Source organism: Triplophysa dalaica, chromosome 7, assembly GCF_015846415.1.
Source record: "Triplophysa dalaica isolate WHDGS20190420 chromosome 7, ASM1584641v1, whole genome shotgun sequence".
NCBI lineage: Eukaryota > Metazoa > Chordata > Actinopteri > Cypriniformes > Nemacheilidae > Triplophysa > Triplophysa dalaica.
The window spans coordinates 10232227-10252502 of NC_079548.1; the positions used below are offsets into that span (position 1 = coordinate 10232227).

The 20276-nt window shown below is 40.3% G+C and overlaps 1 protein-coding gene across 1 annotated transcript in view; it reads right to left on the minus strand.

Moving 5' to 3' along the window:
• Window positions 1-571: 571 nt before the first annotated feature.
• The window catches only part of xylt1 (xylosyltransferase I), a 53074-nt gene continuing 33369 nt past the window's right edge, over window positions 572-20276 (minus strand). The window contains exons 5-11 of the mRNA XM_056753980.1: window positions 17216-17296; window positions 16880-17096; window positions 16225-16401; window positions 12752-13017; window positions 9424-9619; window positions 6566-6899; window positions 572-4165 (exon numbers count right to left, since the gene is read on the minus strand). Of these exons, the coding sequence (XP_056609958.1) occupies window positions 3843-4165; window positions 6566-6899; window positions 9424-9619; window positions 12752-13017; window positions 16225-16401; window positions 16880-17096; window positions 17216-17296 (1594 nt within the window). The 3' untranslated portion in view covers window positions 572-3842. The remainder of the gene's footprint in view (window positions 4166-6565; window positions 6900-9423; window positions 9620-12751; window positions 13018-16224; window positions 16402-16879; window positions 17097-17215; window positions 17297-20276) is intronic.

Here is a 20276-nt window from a genome sequence, read left to right on the forward strand (position 1 = left end):
GAAAAATTGACTGTCTCTTAAAGTCTAACGTTAAAGCTGTGCACATTTAGTGTAGGTGGCTAAAATTAAAATGTCTATATCAGTAGCTATTTAGTTTTGCATGATTACATCAGTACACATTGTCAAGTAGTAAGAGCCAGATGCTGTTAAGAAGGGGCCAGCTGTGATACCATGCTGCAGGTGACACAGGTGTGTGACACGTAGCTGCTAATTAGACCATCTTTTTTCACAATTCAGCAAGTCGGTGGATGCAGCACAAGATCGATGGTTTAAAAGTGGCCCTTTGATCCTGAATAGAAGGATGCAGGGAGTCCTGAGATCAGCCTAGGGGGACCACACACACACACACAACCATCCCCCCGGCACCACCAGCATGCCCTCCAAGCATTGTATCAGGATTCAGGAAGTCTGCAACGGCACTGCCCACATAAACTGCTTTATCTACTGTCTGCTGATGTGTTCTCAGAGGTAGCTACCTTACCCACAGTTTGTGTTGTCTGATATTCAAGCACCCTTTCTGATGAAGAGAAATGAGATGACAAATGAGTTCTTGTTTTATTCAAAAGTTCGGTATGAAGAAAAACAAAACCAAAACAACATTGATACACAAGGCATTTACAACAGCAGTTTTTGGTTTGGTGGAGAAATCAAAGACAGAGATGACACTTTTGATGTTTACATACAGAAGGTTGGAAATCCTTTAGACAGGACAACACCTAAGGCACAGAGGTCCCCTTCAACGGAAGAGCTCAAGGGGTTTAAATAAATTGTGCAACATTTGCTCAACAAAACATTCCAGCACAGAGAATGGCGATCTGGCACAAGATTCTCTGAAAGGCAAAAATGTTCATTTAGAGCTAAAACCACACACTCATCCCAGCACAGCCCTTCACAGACCCTCCGCATTTTCACATGAGAATGTCTACAGTGCCACTCAACACCACACCAAGACTTCACTCACTTTGACACCTTTTTAAACGTAAGATTATTTACAATACTTTGAGACATTGTCATTCCTACCAAAATAATTATTGTACATAAGAGATGTTTGACCGATGATATTATAAATATCTTTTCAATGTGAATGGTTGAACAGACACTTGACACTGTGAAAAGAGGAGGTATGTTCCTTTAATCGTGAGGTTAGATCCGCCTACTGCTGTGATTTTCTTAAAGGTGAAGTGTGTAACAAAAACGTCTTTGGGACGTCGACCTAAGAATGGCTTTCTTTCATCTGTCCCTATATATTAAACTGAGAAAGGAGAAAATGATCGAGAAAACTACACACTTCACCTTTGAGTGTTGAAAATTTCTCAAGGTATCATAGATTTAATTTATCCAAAGGCTAAATCTTAAGCCAAAATCTCAAGACATAATAACTATATATAATTTCTCTTTTTTTTTAAGAATATCAAATCATTTGCACTTTCAAACATGTACAGTACAGATGTAACACCACGTAGACAAGCATTAGACGCGCTTTTAAAAACTGTACTAACAACGCATTCCCATTTTACACCAGCCGGGAATGTATGGATGAAAAAAGCGCGTTATTAAAAATCTAAAGTCACAGTCTCCATCGGATCACACGACCACACTTCACTCTCTGAAGACCAGATAACAATCTAAATGCATACAAAGTAATGACAAGGCCAGGCTTCTCCCCGAAGAGATCTGTCCCTTAAATGATAGAGTGCAACAAGCCACACTAGTTTCAATGTAAAAAAACATAAAGGCTCTTCAAAAACGGATAAATGTTGGTCCAATGCAAACTTCAGAGTCCGGGCAAGCGTGCAATGTTCGCCGCTAAAAATACATCTGAACGACTAGCATATCATTATTTTGGATGCGAGTAATCCGGACAGCCCAGTTTGGAAAATGTGAAATCTAAATGGCATACGTGCAATGGAGAGCAGTTGGGACCTCTTCCAGGCAACATTTTGAAGCCATTCCAGTGACATTGTGTGGATGCTACCAACCGGTCCGGCTGATTCGTTAAAAGATTTAAGCAACACATGGCGAAAGTACCAAACATTGGCTCATATAAAAAAGACCAGAATGAAATATTACAAGCAGCATGACCTTAATCTCAGTTTTTGAGGTGATTTAAGGTCATTCAACCAGTTAGTTTCCCAGTGAGCTCAGCGTTTTTGACATGGACAGGTGGATCTCAGGTGGTGGGGCGGAACGGGTGTTTTTACAGATATATGGTTGGGATAATTGCCTTTGTAAATAAAGGCAGCTTGTTTACAAAAGGTATTGAACGAGCTGCAAAAAACAGCATATAGACATTAGTCATTGACTAAAAAAATATCTATTTCATTTATATAAACACATGAATAAATAGCCATCTTACACCCCTCAGCTACCCAGTACCTCTGTTTAAGCAAAAAAACGACAAAAAAAATGATACAATAAAAAAGTGGAGAAATTACTTTTTTCTTGGTGTGCCAGCACAGCTGGCACCTTCTAAGTTTGGGCAGCCTGAAGGGAACAGCACAGAGACAGAAGTCAGAGCTCTAGCACAGCTCACATGGGACAACGTCAGCAGTCTGCCACTTCTTCCCTAGACTCGTATGTGGCCCAGAACTCTACATCTTAAAAGCTCAAAATTCATTCAAGACAAGTGTTTTTCAACCAATAACTTATTAAAAAGAATGAAAATCAGACTTCTGCCTAGTTGACTGAATTCAGTCGATTGAGACTTGAGATTTGAACGAGAAGTATTTCTCTCAAAACTACAGATTTCTGCAATGTTGGGTTGGTGACAGTTAAATAAAGTGGACCCAAAAACTTTTGGACACTTCTGTACAATAAGGTCACATTTAAAAAGCCATTTAAAGGATTGAAAAAAAAAAAAAAATCAAATGATGCTAGACCCTCAAAAGAACCTAAAATATATGTTGCACAGTTAAACAGAGGAAAAGTTCTTCATTTACTCACCCTTGAGTTGTTCCAAATCTCTACACATTTCTCTGTTGTGTTGAACACAAAGAAGATATTTTGAAGAATGTAGGAAAGCAAAAAGTTCTGAGGCACTTTTGACTACAATTGTCATTTTTCCTACTATGGTAGTCAACGGTGGGGTTTGGTAACAAATATTGTCCAAATTTCTTCCTCTGTGTTCATTGTAACATTTATACAGATTTGAAACAACTCAATGGTGAGTACATTTAGACAGAATTTTCATTTTTGGGTGAACTATCCCTTTAAGATCTTTTTGGGTTCATGGTCCTGGCAGAGTGAACACACGTGTACATTTTTACATTTACAGTTTATAATTTACAACCAGAAACTACTCAAATACTGTGTTTTCTGTCTTCTTTAAAATAAATGCCACTTGTTTTGATATTTTGTTGAAACAAATGCTTTTTTTGTGTGTCTTTAGTGCCCAAATTATATTTGGGGGCCATTTTACAATCATACATAAGGATTTTAATAAAGTATAAGTTGAAAAACACTGATCCTATAAATAAAAGTGTGTTTAAATATCGAGGCTATACAAACATGTCTTTTGGTCTTACAACCAGTGTTCAAGTCCTTTCTATGCTTTATACACTATTCCAGCATCCAGTCAACAAAGATTCAATCACAGTAATCAAAATAAATAAAGTTGAAAGATGACTGACAGCACTCACATCACTAGAGCACTCAAGAGTTTAAGATAACCAGCTGGCGCGCATTTCAAATCTTTCAAATAATCTTCCCAGCATCTGCTTTCATGTGTATTTTGCATTTGAGAGCATAATAAGGCGGCATTCTGCTCCTGTTCACATGAGCGACACTGGAAAATAAATAAAAAATGACCTATAAAAGGACAGTCCTCAGGGCAGCGAACGCTGCTACCTGATTCGCCCGTTGGCTCTGGGTGGGCCCAACTGAGATTTTGGATCCGGGCTGAGAGAGCTCCATGCCGTTTCCCTGCATGTCTGCATGACTGGACAGCCACTGAGGCCAATTGCACACACGTCCACAGCCGACCACACCTCGCCCACCAGACTGTCCACCCAGAGCTCCAACTCAGGCCCCGTAAGACCAGCGTTGAGCTCCGCTGCCTCTACCTGGCCCAGATGGACGGGGATGTTCAGGATGGGGTTGAGGCCATGGAAACTCTGCTCCATGTAGCTGTTCTTGGTGGGCCCGTTGTGCATTCTCAAAGCATCCTCTGTGAAACAAAAAGAAGGTTGTTGTTTCATAAAGATGCAAAAGGGTTTACTGCAAGCAAAGCAAAGTTTTATTTTTACTGTATTCACAGATATACCTAAGCTTTTAGGCAAAAATAGAAAAGAGTGGCACTAATTTCATTTGTTGATAAAAAAGATGACTCAAGCTCTTTTCGGACAGCTGAAGATTTATATAGTATCTTAACATTTATAGCTTAATATAAAAGTCTCCAGAGAGTAGTTTAGAGAAAATAAAAAATATACAATCAGTTTCACAAAAATATCAAATCAGCATGAAAGTTTGAATCCTTTATTAATATTTGGAGATTATACTTGGCTTATACTTCTCTTTGTAATCAAATACTTTACTGAGAATTACATAGAAAGCAACTGGAAATCTCATTGAGAGTACAGATGAGACTACAGCTGTGCTCAGATCTGCCCTGACACCAAATTGTGCAATCAAAAGTCAATTTTAAGATGATCTCACACATTTCTTTTATCAAATTATTTTAAGTTAAAATGTTGTTGTCCATCCACTTAAAAATTGCGTGGCCTGTTGGAGCTGTCTTTTAAAAAAGTTGATGCGATTATTTGCCTTTTTAACCTCAAACATTGTATACAGTAAGTTATAAAAGTTTCAAGCAAAGTTTGCGTTTACACAATATCCGTCCATGTACCGTGCATAATATTTTAGTTTTTTTAACTACAGACAAATACATACAGGTAGTGTATATAATCAAGAAAGATAGAAATATAATTTAAATTTATCTATGTGCTAAATGACTAAAATGTAAATATATATATTAAATTATATATATGTATGCAACAAATTTATAAAAGTTTGCCTGTTTATTAATGAATAAATAAAAATGCACAGTACACAGACAGACATTATGTAAACGCTAACTGGATGAGTTTAATTGTGATTTGTAGTTTATCAGCCCTGTTAATATGTTCATTTTCAAAAAAAGGAAAAGCATCTTTTTCATAAATGTGATTAAATAGAGGTAAACGACAAATACCCATAGAGGCGATCTGTTTCTGGTAGCTAGGGTAGCGTACACTAATGTGAATTATTTTTCTTACATTTTAATATATTTATTGTGAACACTGGCCAAGTAAAAAATCATGAACAACATTCAAGGTTTCAGAAGAATTTATACTCCAACTGTACGTATATCAACAATGACATTACTGAGACACCTGAGACAACTACAAAGTCTGTCCTCATTTATGAAAGAGCAACCTCTAAAAAACAATGTTCCTCTTGTTATATATGATCACACACACCACTCTACAGGCCATGATGAAGGACGCGTGGCCCTGGAGGTAAGCTGTGAATTCCTCAAGCTTCTCATACTTCCTTTCTATCTGCTTTTTCTGAGACCTGTCCTCCCCGTTCCCGATATTTCCATATCACGCCGTCGCAGCCCGTCAAAAATGCATGGACAGGCGAGCGCCCTGCTTACAGTGAGTCGCCCGACCTGGGCCAAATAAACACACCCCATAAACTTTTATTAGCTCTGGGTGCAGAGGCACGGTGAGCAGAGGACTCTGTGCCTGCTGTAGACATTAATCATATTGTAGTCCGGTAAATCACATGTTTTTATGACCGCCCACAAACACATGCACAGAGACGCAATCACAACCTCTCCCTCATTAGGAACGTTTTAGGGTGTAGAGGACTGAATACCACGCTTGAAGTAAAATGTTCGGTAATAGGCCAGAGATAGCAATCGCTGCCTCGCACGATATTCATTGTGAGTTTAAAGCAATGAAAGGTGACCTGGCCTGGTGTATTACTCATTCGTGACTGTGAGCTGGGACTATATATAGGCCTGGGCGCAGGACTCAACGTGAAGGGAGAAAGTGCCTTTGAAAGCAGGGAGGTGGGGGGTGGGTGACCTGAAAGGTTGAAGCAGTTTAATACACAATGCAGCATCGTGTCAGACGATGCTCTGCAAACAGAACATCCAAACACAACAGCATTAGTCACTGTATCTGGAGGAAGAAGAGTTTCTCGCTCTGTTTTAGATGTATGAGCTGGCGAGAACTCCTGAAACAAAGCATGAGGAGCGTTGAACTGTATTTTCTAAAGTGATATACTGAGCTAAGACGGGCTGTTCGGACGGCATCAATTTTCCTTTTTTTGGCCGCAGGATATGTCGCGAGAAGACCGCGCTGTAGGTCGTGGAAGCGATTTATATGTGTGATGTGAATTTAAAGTGCGCATTGAACATGTTGAATAGGGAGTTGTTCGTTGTGTGTGGGGGAAGTTATTGTTTTGAGGCATAAATCTTGTTAAGTCAAATATTCAGTTAAAGCAAAATTGTTACGGATATACATGTTGTAAATCAAAACCTGCTCTGTTTGTCCATATGCAAAGGTGTGAGTCTCACCTTGGTGTATTGGCAGGTGTTTGTGGTGAGTAAGGGGGGTGATTAGGAAGCGTGTTTCTGCCACGGGGCTCCAGTGGTGAAGCACACGTACGGTCCACATGCCCGGCCGCAGGGGCAGATTCAGTGGAGGCCTGTAGTGAGTGTACTCGGCGCTGGAGTCGATCAGGATGTCGTAGGTAGCAGCGATGACATTGGTGGGGTCAATCCACACCACGGTCACAGTGACGTTTGACCCTTTGCCCCACTTTTGCATTCCCACGGGCTCGTCCAAGGGACCCATTAGATTCCCAAAGTTTCGGAATATCCTTTCTTTGGCATCCCAGTCTGTTCCAATCTGAACAGAGGAAAGAGAGAATGATGAAGGATTTAGAGAGGGGTGAGATATACATCTTAGTTTTGTACATATTAGGGGCATCCTTAAAGGACGAAGATAAAATTGCCCAAAACTGAACATTCTGTGTTATTCACTCTCATGTCATCACACTTTTATCCAAAGCGACTTACATTGCTTTACCCTATACATTTTACATAGGTATTTGTAAATCCCCTGGGATTAAACCCACAACCTTGCGAAATGCTCTTACCACTGAGCTACAGGAAAGCTTTTGTAGAACACAGAAGATATTTTGAAGAACGTGGTAAAAAAACTAGCTTTCCTGTGGCTCATTGGTTAGAGCGTGCTGCTAGCAAGGCCAAGGTCATGGGTTTGATCCCAGGGGTAAAAGCGTCTGCCAAATGCATGAATGTTAATGTAAATAAACAACATTGACTTCCATTGTATAGGCACAAAACAACATGGGCACAGAAAACATTTCTTAAAATATCTTCTATTGTATTCCACAGAATAAAGAGTCATATACAGGTTTTGAATGACATGAGGGTGAATAAATAATGACAATGTTTATTTCTGGGAGAACTATTCCTTTAAGGATGGTGCATGCTGCATGATTTTTGCATTATATTTGTTTCCTGATGGTACAATATGACTTTGGGTAAAGGCCCATGCAAACTATATGACTTCAAATGTCTTTTATGTCAGACTCTGTGATATACATCTTAAGACTTCGGTCACGGTTGACAGCGCTGACTTGCCGATCAATCCCATCACGTTCTGTCATCCTCATTGACATGCAAAGCTGATATGGGACCACACAAACACAAAGCCCTTGCACCAATATTGGCAATGTACTGTGTGGGGACTGCTATTCTAACTAGTAATGATAGTATGACAGTAACATGAAGAAAATGCTTCGTAACATGTCTGTCACACATAAACACAAATATCATCAGATTCGTTGGTCTAACTAGTTTTTTATTAAGCTGAAATTGTAGCAACACTTATTCAATAATTCAGTACTCAGACTTCCAGATAATGTCCCAGCATGCCACACGCTATTAAAGGCTGTTCATTTTGGCATACACACAACAAAAATCTTTCACAATTCCCAAAATGTGTCCGAGACCTAAAACCATGGCCAAAACCGCCTAGATGCACAAATAAGGAAATCCAACCAAATGAATTGCACAACAACCCATGGAAAAAATAAACACGTGGAACCAGTCGGGACCGTCAGTACCAGCTGAGGTGAGCGTTATTGCATCAAGTGATGAGCGGTGTCCGGTGTAATGTTTCAAATTCCAACTGTGAGGTCATCTGACTTGTTTTACCTCTTGGAGCGGCAGATGCCAGCACCCTGTGGCCACTCTCAGAAAATGAGCCGAGAACATGTGACCAATAACAAGAGTCTCTTTACAGCTGACCTATCCCATATCCCTGCCCGGCTCTGCCCGCACCTCAGTAAAACACAGCAAATCAATTTGATCGTTCTGTTGGGAAGATGCCTGAGACCCAGCTGGGGATTGGTTAAAGCACTTTATAGTCCTGCTGTCTGCCTACAGGTGTCCCCCAAGGACGAATGCTTGGTACTCCAAATCTTTTGAGAATGAATGTACAGACAGGTCCAAAATGAACTTTTTGTAACATTGCGGTAAAAACGTTACTTTTTCTTTATGACAATTGGATTACTGGATAAAAATTGCCTAGTTAATGTTTTTTACATATTTTTGAATATTTCACATAGGCGTCACAAGAAAGAACTTCCAAAGACATACATAAAAACTTCTAAATGCTTTTTTGTTCTATTTTGTCTGATTTTAACCATACACCTCACTTTAACTGTCTAATGTTTGTATCATTTATTTTAAAATAAGGTATTTTAATTTGTAAAAAACTGACACCGAAAACTGACATTGCTGTTAACCAAACAGTCATTCCTATATATCCTGAAAAAAGTCATTTACCCATGTCTAACTTGTGTCTAAAACCGAACACGTACCCTTAGTTCTCAACAGATAAACCGAGGGCAGTTCAGCGTGAAGTCATTATTTTATCCCCCATACTCGTGGCAGACAAATCACTGATTACGCCAAAGGGCAAGATGACAGGTATGGCGCTGCCTGACAGCTAAATCAATGAAGAACGTCTGAATTATTGGTTGTTTAACGGAGTATGTCAAGCACAATGTGCAGCAGTGTAAGATTGCCAATAATATTCTGAAGTCAATTTTCTTAGCATTGCATACATTCTTAAGGTATTGCGGGGGCGATTTTGCACCTATATACTGACATGACATTTTAACCGCAGTGGGGCAGCACAAAACTTCAAGATTTTTAGCCATGAAAATCAGGCAATAGCCTTATTCATAAATAAAATTAAAATATGAAATCTGTAAAAATAAATTGATAGGTGGGAGAAATCTGTAACATGGATTTAATCATAAAATGTGGTTAAAGAACCACAGCCTTCTGAAAGTCGACAGAATCCTGTTATGATCATACACATTTTGATGTCATCTTACCTCTGCAAACTGTAGTCGGTTAAAGGTATTGGGCGGATTTGTGAACTTGAAAAACTGTTTAGGCATGACCCACGTCTCCAGGGTTTCCAGTTTGCTGGTTGCCAGGTTGGTGGCATGATGCCTGACCAAGTATCCCTGGAACTCATCAGACAGGAAGTAGAGGTGGACAGACACAGGATGGCCCATAGCGAAATACCTACAGAGAGAAATAATTCTGACATCAGTCTAAATTTAAAACTCACAATATTGACAAAATACCAAAAATGGGGGTTTATCAAATCAGTAAACACAAAATAGTTAAATTTCAGACAGGACATTAAAAACATTAAAATGTACACATTCAGAAACACTTAAAAATAAAAATAATTACAAAAAATGATGCATTATATTGTAAAATTGTAATTATGTAAAATGTAAAACGTTAAGTAAATCAATAACAAGACTTTAATAGTTTCCAGTATTTCTCAACAAAGTAAACATTGTGCTTTGAAAGCAATTTTTATGTCAGTAAAAAATACGTTGTAAAGGAGCTGTGAAAGGTTTCCTTTACTCTTGTCAAAACTGTTAGTAGGTATATAAGACTACGTTTACATACCAAATGCATAGATTGAATATTTGGTTGCATATTTGTTTTTTGTCCCATCTGTTTACATTCATTGAAAATAAAATGACTTCGTTCACAATAAAACCCTTCAGCTAAATAAAGTATGTACTCTGTCCTTCTAATTCTTCAGAAAAACTGTTACTGTTGTTTTTCGATTGTTGGTACTTCAAAAACCCATTTCACAATCCTAACATTTGACAGAATTCTTTGGAGTTTGTAAACACCAGAAGCCCTTACAACAAAACTCTTCAAACTTTCTCTGAACAACAAAGCCATCCTCTGGCATTCTAAGTTTTAGAGATTCTCTAGACGTGGGGTTGTGTGGAGGTGAGAGAAGCGTCGGGCTGTGAGATGCAGAGACAGACATACAGAAGGGCTAGCAGCGGGAGCTGATGGAGACGCGAGCGGCCGTGCAGAGCGGATTGCTGCTCTCACTGTGACTCGCTCGCCCGCTCTCATTAGTATTCCAGGACAGACTGAAGGTGCTTCATTCCAGCACTGCTTGCCTGACAAGCAGAACAGCAAATATTTACACCATGTGGCTGCATCCCCCCACTCCCGTCGCTGCGGGAGGTGGTCGGCACGCGGGGACTAACAGAGCAGCTATTCAGCGGCCCCACCTCAGCCTCTCACTGCTGATGTCACAGGGGGCTGCGAGAAACAGAACCCGGCCTCACTCACACACCCCAACCCCCACAGAAGAGCAACAACCGCCTCCTTGTGCCTCCTAAAGCGTTCCTCCCGCAGGGTCCCAGTACTGTGGCTCACTTGTATGGATGCACCAGTGCTCTCGTTCTAGAGACTGCAGTGACCATTATTGCACTGATAAACACATAAACAGTAGCCAGAATGACAAACTCATCCTCTCTCATCCCTCTCTCTCCTCACTATCTCACTACCGACAGATGTTTGGGCAGCTGAGGAGCGTCAGATCTGCAGCGAGAGATCACACAGTCTTTTATTGGCTTTTCATTCTGATACTGTATGTACGTTTCAAATGAGTGTAAACTACTTAAGCTCTCTGAATATCCAGAATGCCAATACGCATACTGTTACAAATAAAACATAATTATGTAGGCTTGGTAAAGTTGTTGTACAAACTTGGATTAGTGTAAAAAACCTGTCAATCTACTCACACAGCTTTATAGCTTAGTCCACCAAACTTGGCACAAACCTTCAGACTCATCTAGCTTTATCTACTCAGACTGATCTAACTTAAGAGTTTTTCTTGTACTGTAGCTGAACATTTTAAGTATGCATTTATCCATGTATGCAACATAAACTGACTTTTTTTGATATTTAGACTCTATCAACAAGGGTTCTGTAAAATATAAACAGATGGTTCAATATAATCGTAATAAATTCATTCTCAGAGTATTTCGTGTCACGTCCATAACGCTGGAATTGCCAATCTGTCCATCTACCCATTAATGCGTCTATGCACCTACATATCTATGCATCAATGTATCTACCCATCTATCCATCTATGTATATGTGTCCATCTATGCATGTAGTGAAACGGATCGGGGTTGGTCCGTACGGATCATGCTATACGCTTCAGGATGCATGGCGGATTAACAGTAGGTTTATTAATCATAAAGAAAAAGATAGCTTTAGCATTCACACACTCTTACTGTCTCTCCGGTATCTTGACAAGTACAATATAAAGGTGCATTCTTGAGTATATTTTAACTTAAACCACTGTGTACAGCTAGCTGTAAAGTTAAAGTATTGTTTTGTTTAGTGAAAAAGCAAATGACTCGATCCAATGCGCCAAAAGCTATCCACAAAAAAACTGAAGCGTGTGCTACTTTATACATTTTTGACACGATGCCTACTCATAAATCAGTAATGCATTTGAGAAGACGAGAGAAAGTCTGTCAAGATAGCCCATGATCGCCACCTCACAACATCCGTCACATTTATAATCTAATCTCTAGAGATACATTTGTCCGCTGTTTGCTCTGATTGCACGTTTAAATTAGCTTCAGGCCTACATATTGTCAATTCTTAAATATTGCATGTATACTGTATGACATAAAAAAATAAATAATAACTGTTTAGGAACAAGATTCTCTGTTAATCCGTTGATATCTTCCGGGTAATTTTATAAAATTCTCTAAACTGCTCATAATATAAGATAAAACTGATGAGCATTTATATTTACTGATCCGAAAATGTATCTATGTATGCATTTACCCATCTATGTCTATGTATCTATGCAACTACTCCATATTGGCATCTATGTATCTATCGATCTACGCATCTACCCATTTTAGCATCTACCTGTCTATGTATCCATCTATGCATCTATATATCTATGTATCTATTTATCTATGTTTCTAATCATCTATTTATATATCTGGTTTGGAATATATCCATCTATCCATCTACATATCTATCTATCCATTCATGCATCCACCCACCCATATCTCCAGTTCTGGAAAATGGTATCAGAAATATTGATGACTCATCCTGCACTACATAGTCTTTCTACAATAAAATGCCACCCAGAATGACTCAGCACCACCTGCAATCAACTAAGAAAAATTCATAACCCCTTCAATATATCTCGCCCAAATGTCCTTTTCCAATCAAGAATGTCAAAACTGAAAAAAGCCTGTTCTTGTCAAGTTATTTCCTGGGATGTCATGTATTTATTTACTTAAAATTCTCCCCAAGCTCTCGCAAACCCTACAGAAATGAAGATGCTATGGTACTGACCTGCAGCTGGTGTCACTGGGGTCTCCCTGTAATGAGCTGGCAGTTCGTGCCAGGCCCAATCGGGCGAAGGCGTGGTAGTGTGTGAGCTGCTTATCAGACAGGCTGTGAATACCATCAGGTTCTTCAAAAACATTTTCCCAGTAGGCTTTGAAACCCGGCGTGCCCTGGGGCATACTCCCAAACAAGAAGACATCCAGCTGGTTCACGATCTCTTGATTCACGCTGGCTTCAAACTTCCTCGCAAAGAACGTAGGCCTGGTGGTTTGCTGATGGAGACAAAGAAATAAAGAGTGTGAATGTGCAGACAAAGAGACACTGATAGACAGACAGCCTGCTGAGACTGTGAAAAACAGGAAGAGAATGAGAGAGAGTGATGGGAGAGGAATGAGAAAATTGAAAAGCGTGGCACACCATTGCGTACGATGTGCTAGAAACTAAGAAAAAAAGTGAAGAGAAATTCTCGAGAGATAATTGACAGTAAAAATAAATATCAAAGTGGCGCTATCTCTGGCAGAATGTGTGGCTTGGCTTTTTAGTCACTTCAGGCATCACATATCCGCCTTGCCTCCCCACAGACTAACACAAGTAACACAAAACAGTTAAGATGGAGGATAACATCTGGGAGAAGCGCAAGTATCAAAAAAGCCTCATGCTTGAAATAGTGTTGCGATGACAGCTGATGCCAAAAAGACATCTTTCGGGAGAAGATGGAAATATCAAAACACCGGAACCTTTAAAGGAAGAGCTTCCAAAAACGAAAATCCATCATTTAGTCACCTTCATGTTGTTTTTAACCTGCACGACTTTCTTTCCAGGAATGCGAGAGGAGAAATTTTAAAGAATTGGTCCTTTGTTTCCATCTGGGACGGAGGCTCTCAAGCTTCAAAAATAACACAAAACACCATTAAAGTATAATAAATGATGTCCATTTGACTCCTGCAGTATATTTCAGTCACACGATAAGCTTGGTGTGAAGAACAGACTCAAATTTAAGTCATAATTCACTGATAGTTTTCAGCTCAGTGAACTGCTGCGACCGAATCATTGAGTCTGGGAGGATAAAGTACACAACTACTTTTAAAGCCCCACTGCAATGCCTAGGAACGTGCAGCATTATTTGATGTGTTGACGTAATTTCAACCCGAAAAATGCAGAGAGCATGAGACATATCGAGTGGCCCCACCCACTTTTAAAACAACCAATAGCGCTTTGTTTATGGCACAGTCAGCCTGGCAAAGCTGCATTTAATAGCGTGATAGCCACAGAGGAGTAAAAGTCTATTGCAAAGATTAGGAAGATCGGTGATACCAGTGATGTGTCATGTGAAGCTGTGATGTCTGATCTCTTCCATAGAGCCTTAAACATTTAATATTCTGTGAAGACTTGAAACGGTTCAGATACGTTTGATTTCTCAGCGGATTTGCACGTATGATCGGCGCATATGATCAGCTCCATGCTATCATGTGTCTGAACAGGAGGACACTCACTAGCAAACACTCGCGTGACACTAACGCGACATTAAGACTTTAATGTTAATGTTTACACTGTTTGGATCATCCCCCATCTCCCATCTAGTACACTATGCGTCATTAACCATGCGACATAATAAATGTGTGAACAAGTGACTTATATGAGGTGCCGCCTTAGCAGCTTTCATAGTGAAGGGGGCGGGACTCTTCGGATTCTAAAGCGGATTTGATTGGACGAGAACTTTGACACGTGGCTAAAGTATTGCATGATGTCACGGAATTTCCAGATTTGTTTGAGCGCATGTGCCAGACTGTCAGTTTTGAATGGTTATATCTTCTAAATGGGAATTTAGTCAGCACGTAGGAGAATATCAGTTTATTGATGTCCTTAAGGCTAACTTATTTTTAATAAAAGGAAAAAAACTTTCATTTTGATTTCACTGGGGCTTTAAGACGCTTTTTTGTCCCAGAAAGCCATAGTACCAATTCATTGTAATTGCAACTTTCTTCAAAATGTCTCCCTCCACACGAGAAACAAAATTGTAGGTTGGAACATGATGAAGAGTGGTGACCGAATGTTCATTTTTTAGTGAGCTCTTTGACCCAAATTCTCGCATTTTTTAACATAAAAAGCGTGAGAAAGACTAAAGAGATTTGGAAAAGCATGTCTAGAAAAGCTCTTTCAGGATGGCCGGGGCTCTGGTGGGTGAGGGGTGAGAAAAACTTAAATAAATCTAAACTGTCATGAAACATTTCAAGCCTCCCTTCCTCTTCCATTGTACCGTTTCTTCAGAGCTGTCTGTGCGAAAGGAGCTATTGTCACCGGATAATTACTCAAAACTCACGTCTACTGGTGAGCCTTCAGTGTGCTAAACACTTGCGGGCACTTCCCACAGCGCAGGGCTGAAATAGTTAACGCTGTCTCTGTGAATGAACTCCATTATATAGAGTTGCGGCTGTAAACATTTAGCGATGCTCTAAATGTGGCAATAATTTCAAATTGCTGGGTTTTTACCTCAGTGCTTAGGCCTGTTTAGAACAGGAAGTGATATTTAAAACCAAAATTTGGGACAGGAGCCAAATTATCTTATTTCGTACCATATCTTAACGTATAAACTTCATTTAGGATGCATCATGGTCTCCTCAGTCATGAAACAGCAACTCATAAGTTGACTGATGTGGCATGTGGAGATGATGTCATGGTTTGGCACAAGGTCGCACAGTAGGGAGTTTATGAGGAAACAACCTACCGAACAGACCGCTGCATCATTTATGTGAAACCCTACCGCAACCAACACGGCGAAGGGAAAAAGTTGGGAGAGTGAAAAGCAGAAAAGGCAAGAAAATGCGCTTCCTAGCAGCGGATTGGAAAAAATAAGGCACAGCCAGCTATGTGAAGGGGAGGAAAATCATTGGGCTGGGAATGACACGTTCAAAACTCATTTCATCCAAGCCTGTAGCTCCGTTTACAGTAGAGCAGGAGTCACCGGGGTCGGGCATGACCGCGCTAGGATTGACTTTTTACTATGGGCTAATGAGAGACTTCCAGACCAGAGGTGGAGGAACGGGAATGAAATTGGCTTCTGCAGTCAAGCTCCGTGGCCTTATTCTACTGTAATAGACACACAGCTTGGATCTTTTTGATGAGACCGCCTTGAAATTGATCCCGCATCATTCTTTTTTTGCTGGGCAGTGTAAATCGCAGATCACTGTGCAAGCACAAGTTAGCGGGGCTTTTCTTTAGTTAAGTCTCATTGGATTTCTAATCACGATTGAAATCGCTACTGACTGGAGACATTGTCTCACACAATTAGGTGTTTGTTTAAGGTAAATTAAAAGCCTATTGTGCTTAAACAGCCTAAACAGGAAGTGACACGGACCTCAGTCAGGCTTGAGGGTCAGCACTGTTTGTGAAACAGCTTTCGAGGAGCTTAACTAATGATTGGGTCCATTGAACTGTTCCTGTTACCGCTCATACTGATATAGGCTTCTGGAGATGCTCACCTGGAAACGAGGAAGATCAGAGGGCTTGAAGTCATTGGGGGAGCAGCCGCACCAGTCCACGATGTGCTTGTATTGACACTTGCAGCCCAGCTTTCGATTCCAGTTCGTGATTCGCAGGTTGTTATCCACCATGCTCTCGCAATGCGGACTGTTCTCCAGAACCGTGTGGAAAAATGACTGCAGAGATAGAGAGAAAAGGAGTGAAGGATGATGAATAGGGGGAAGGGAAGAGGTGAAGAGAAATAAATGACTAAAAGGCTGAAACGGAATAATGACATCTGATAAAATGAAGATGGATGTCTAACACAATGGCCCTGTCAGGAGGTCTGCTGTGTTAAATGTCTACATCAGTACAAAAAAGAGCCAATTGCCTTCTCGGGCCACAATATACAATATCTCAGCTGTGAATAACTAGATCCAGACGGGAGGAAGAATCCAATTTCACTCCAGTACAGCGGGGGAAAAAATCCCCTTCATTAAAACACAATACACCATGCAAATGAGCAAATGAAGCTATGCAAATTCAGATCTACAAGATTTATCATTGTAAACTATTTGTGAGAAATAAAAATCCAATCCAGTGAATAGTGGAAGTAAATGAAAGATACAAAAAAGGTACAACAGAAATAAATAGTTTTCAAGAAATCTCTCTCACCTCTGCAGGTAAGAGCGTGTACGTATAGAAACGCTTCATGTTGGTCACCAAATCGTCTTGAGAGTTGATGACATACTCCACGAACATTCGGTTGAGCAGAAACCAATCAGATCCCCCATCCACGGAAATGCCTTCTGGAATTTTCCTGTCTCCAAGCCGCCACATATGGGTGTCACACTCGAAGAAAAGCCGATCCAAACCCTGTTTTCTGATGAATCTGTTGGCAACATTCGACAATGCAAATTACAAAGTTATTTTTATCACCATTCAAGTTACCTTTTCTGTTTGACTGTCACTCGCTTCCATCCATCAGCAAAAACGAATGTCACCACTCACCGAGCGTTGTCTCTCCCGTGAGACTTGATGAAATTCATATCTCTGTATTTGGACAGGAAGGCCACCAGCTGATCATTGGTCCTGAGGAGAGATTGATAGACCGTTAGAAGGCCGAAAGCTGGCGAAAGACTAACAGAGAGTTAGTTTGCTAATGAGTCACAGCGTAAATGAGTGTGGAGCATAGGGGATTCTGGGAGAGTCCAAGCACACACAGAGAAACAGATTCACTCCCTAATGTCAGCTGCCCTCTTTCACCACCTGTCTCAATGCATTACCTTAACGTCCGTAGTCAATTTTCCTGGTTAATAATTGCAAAGGTCACAGGTTTGAATCCTACGGTTTGGCTAACTCATGGTCCCACTGAATAAAAAATACATCTTGAATATCATTAAAAGGCTGAAAATAGCAAGACAGCCCCTCAAAGAAAAAGTAAATAAATACTACCTACTTCCAAATGACATTCAATATGTTGAACGTGTCTGCATGTGATTTTCAGAATACTAAACGCTCGGTCATCCCATCATCAGCACATGTCAATCACACATCCACATTCATATGCATTTTACCAATACCTACAGCTCAAAAAGACTACATAATCACCCACATTCATTGTTTAACTGCTGTGTATATGATCAACACCCATGAATAAGACGTCCAATCGTAATGTTGTCCTGTACCTTGATTATCTGCCAAAGATCAGAATGGGAAACCCTGCGTGGCATTTGAAATGAAACCCTGCTCTAGCGCACGTACCGCTGCCAGTCACTCCCTGCGCCGGGTAAACTCAGACCTCGGGCTATTAGCAGAGGTGTATTCTGTAACTGAGACACCAACGAGATTTGAAATCTGACTGGTGCAGTGCTGTCGGAATTGTGCAATAATAATGAGCATCAGTCAGAGTGAGAGAGAGAGCAGACGGAAAAAGAGAGTGGGTACATTCGGAGCAGCATTCCATCAAACTACTTGTACCACTTTAGTATGCGTACTTTGCAAGATATGCACATTTTTTGTAGGAATTGAATACCCTAAATGACCTGCTACATTTGAGGATATGTACAATACACTACCAGAACACACAATGCATTGCGGGTATACTATATGCCATAATGCAATTCAGCAAGCTTAATCCTCAAGGTCAACAGTGACAACCTAACTAGAAGATACTTTGTAATATGATTTCGGAGTATTTTTTTATTTGGCTGGCAAAATGGCTATACAATCTTTAGACAAATTGACATCATAAATTCATGAGACCGAGGTCATGTGACAATGCAGCATGAAATAAACACTTTGTTATTGCATAAAGTTCCGCATAAAAATTCAGTGTATACATATTAACAATCTCAAACAGTTTGATATCACAGACTGCAGTGCTGCTCCCTTCCAGTAGAGGGGACCACAGAGCCCTTGACAGAACACTCATTATTTTTCTGCTTTTCTCTCTTCATGAAAAGGCCATAAAACAGCAGCACTGACTTGAAAACAGCACCAGAGAAAAAGAGCAAGATGGCACGGATAAACGAATGAAAAAGCCTGCCGCTCCCGACAAAGCCGCTGTGAAACAGAGCCCCCCGCCCCTGGCGTCCAAGCCCCCCTATAGAGGAGAGAGCTTTTTGTCAGGCCTTTTCAAACTCATCCATGCAGAAGGATGGACATCAGGAGGGAATTAGAGGGGAAAATAAGCACCACATTCAGCCATCCACCAGCCACAGGTACCACAGATTCCTCTGCATCACAGTCAGGACATGCGGACAAAGCTTTTAAGCGAAGGGCCTTTAGGAAGGCCAAGAACTGTGACTTCCCCCAGGACATCTAACATGTGCAGTCATACACAATTAAGCGATAATGAAAGCAGGAGTGAACCTTCAGTGTACAGACTGCTGCTCTACAACGGAAGTCAATCATGTGTGAGGATTCGTCTCAGCCTCTCTCGCTCTAGCTTCCAGTCTCACAGTTTTTTTTCTGACATACGCCATTGGGGGGAAGTGAAACATTCACTGTCAGGATAACAATGCTTCTCATCTGTCTGGTCAAACTGAGATGATGTCTAATGGGCCTTAATTTTGCTCTGCCCTTTTAAACTGTCAGAAATGACATAAGTTGTGCACAAATAAATTAGAACGGCTAAAGTACCCCATCAAACAAGTTTGTTTATTTTACATTGTACTGTAAATGTACCATTATGAGGTATTAACATAAAAGTATAAAAACAAAACTTAATCAAGTAGCTTCCTCCCTTTAGGAGACACCTAAGCTTGTTGTCAACATTCAGGGGCAATTGTGTTTATAAAGTTATCAAGAAAACTTAAGCGAGAATGAGTAGAGAGAATCTCTGTTCCCTGACACAATATAAGATATTCACTACACAATTAAAAAGGGCCAAAATAATTCATGGTCACAATATTAATCTCAATAGAGTACCTATAGAGATGACGTATTTTTCTACGCGAAACCTGGCGAGTTAGCATTTTAGCACTTCCAGTTCCATCGCCCCAGAGTCAGTGGGTGTTTTGAATGGGTTTTTGGTTAAATACCTAAAATAAGGTCGGTGGTAAAAAAAACTCAAATTAGTTCACGTTTTACTCTATGACATAAAACACACCAGTTTTCATCCGCTCGTGATTTTGAAAGCTTATCGCATCTTAAATCGGTGGTTGCTAACAAGTAACTCAAGGGATTACATCGGCATTGGCATTTAATGTCACTACGCATAAAAAGCGAATAAATATTGCAACTTGGACAAACTTTGGGCGGAGATTCATTCACAGAGTAATTACTTATCAGGGAACATGTTTTTAATAAAGTTTGAAACAGTTGTCGGAGGCATGGTGGGAGTGATGTTGACATCGAGCTACCGTAGTTTAGTCTGTTCATAGCCTCATGTCAGTTTTTTACTTCTGGCCATTGTATTAAGGCTTCAAAAAAAGCAAATATTGTTATAATTTGTAAAGATAACTTCATTAACCTTTGTTAATCGCAGCACAAAATTTTTGCGATCTTCCAAAAGTCGGTGGAAAAAATGCATAGGCTTTCAGTCAATGGAACCAGTGCGGCGATAACT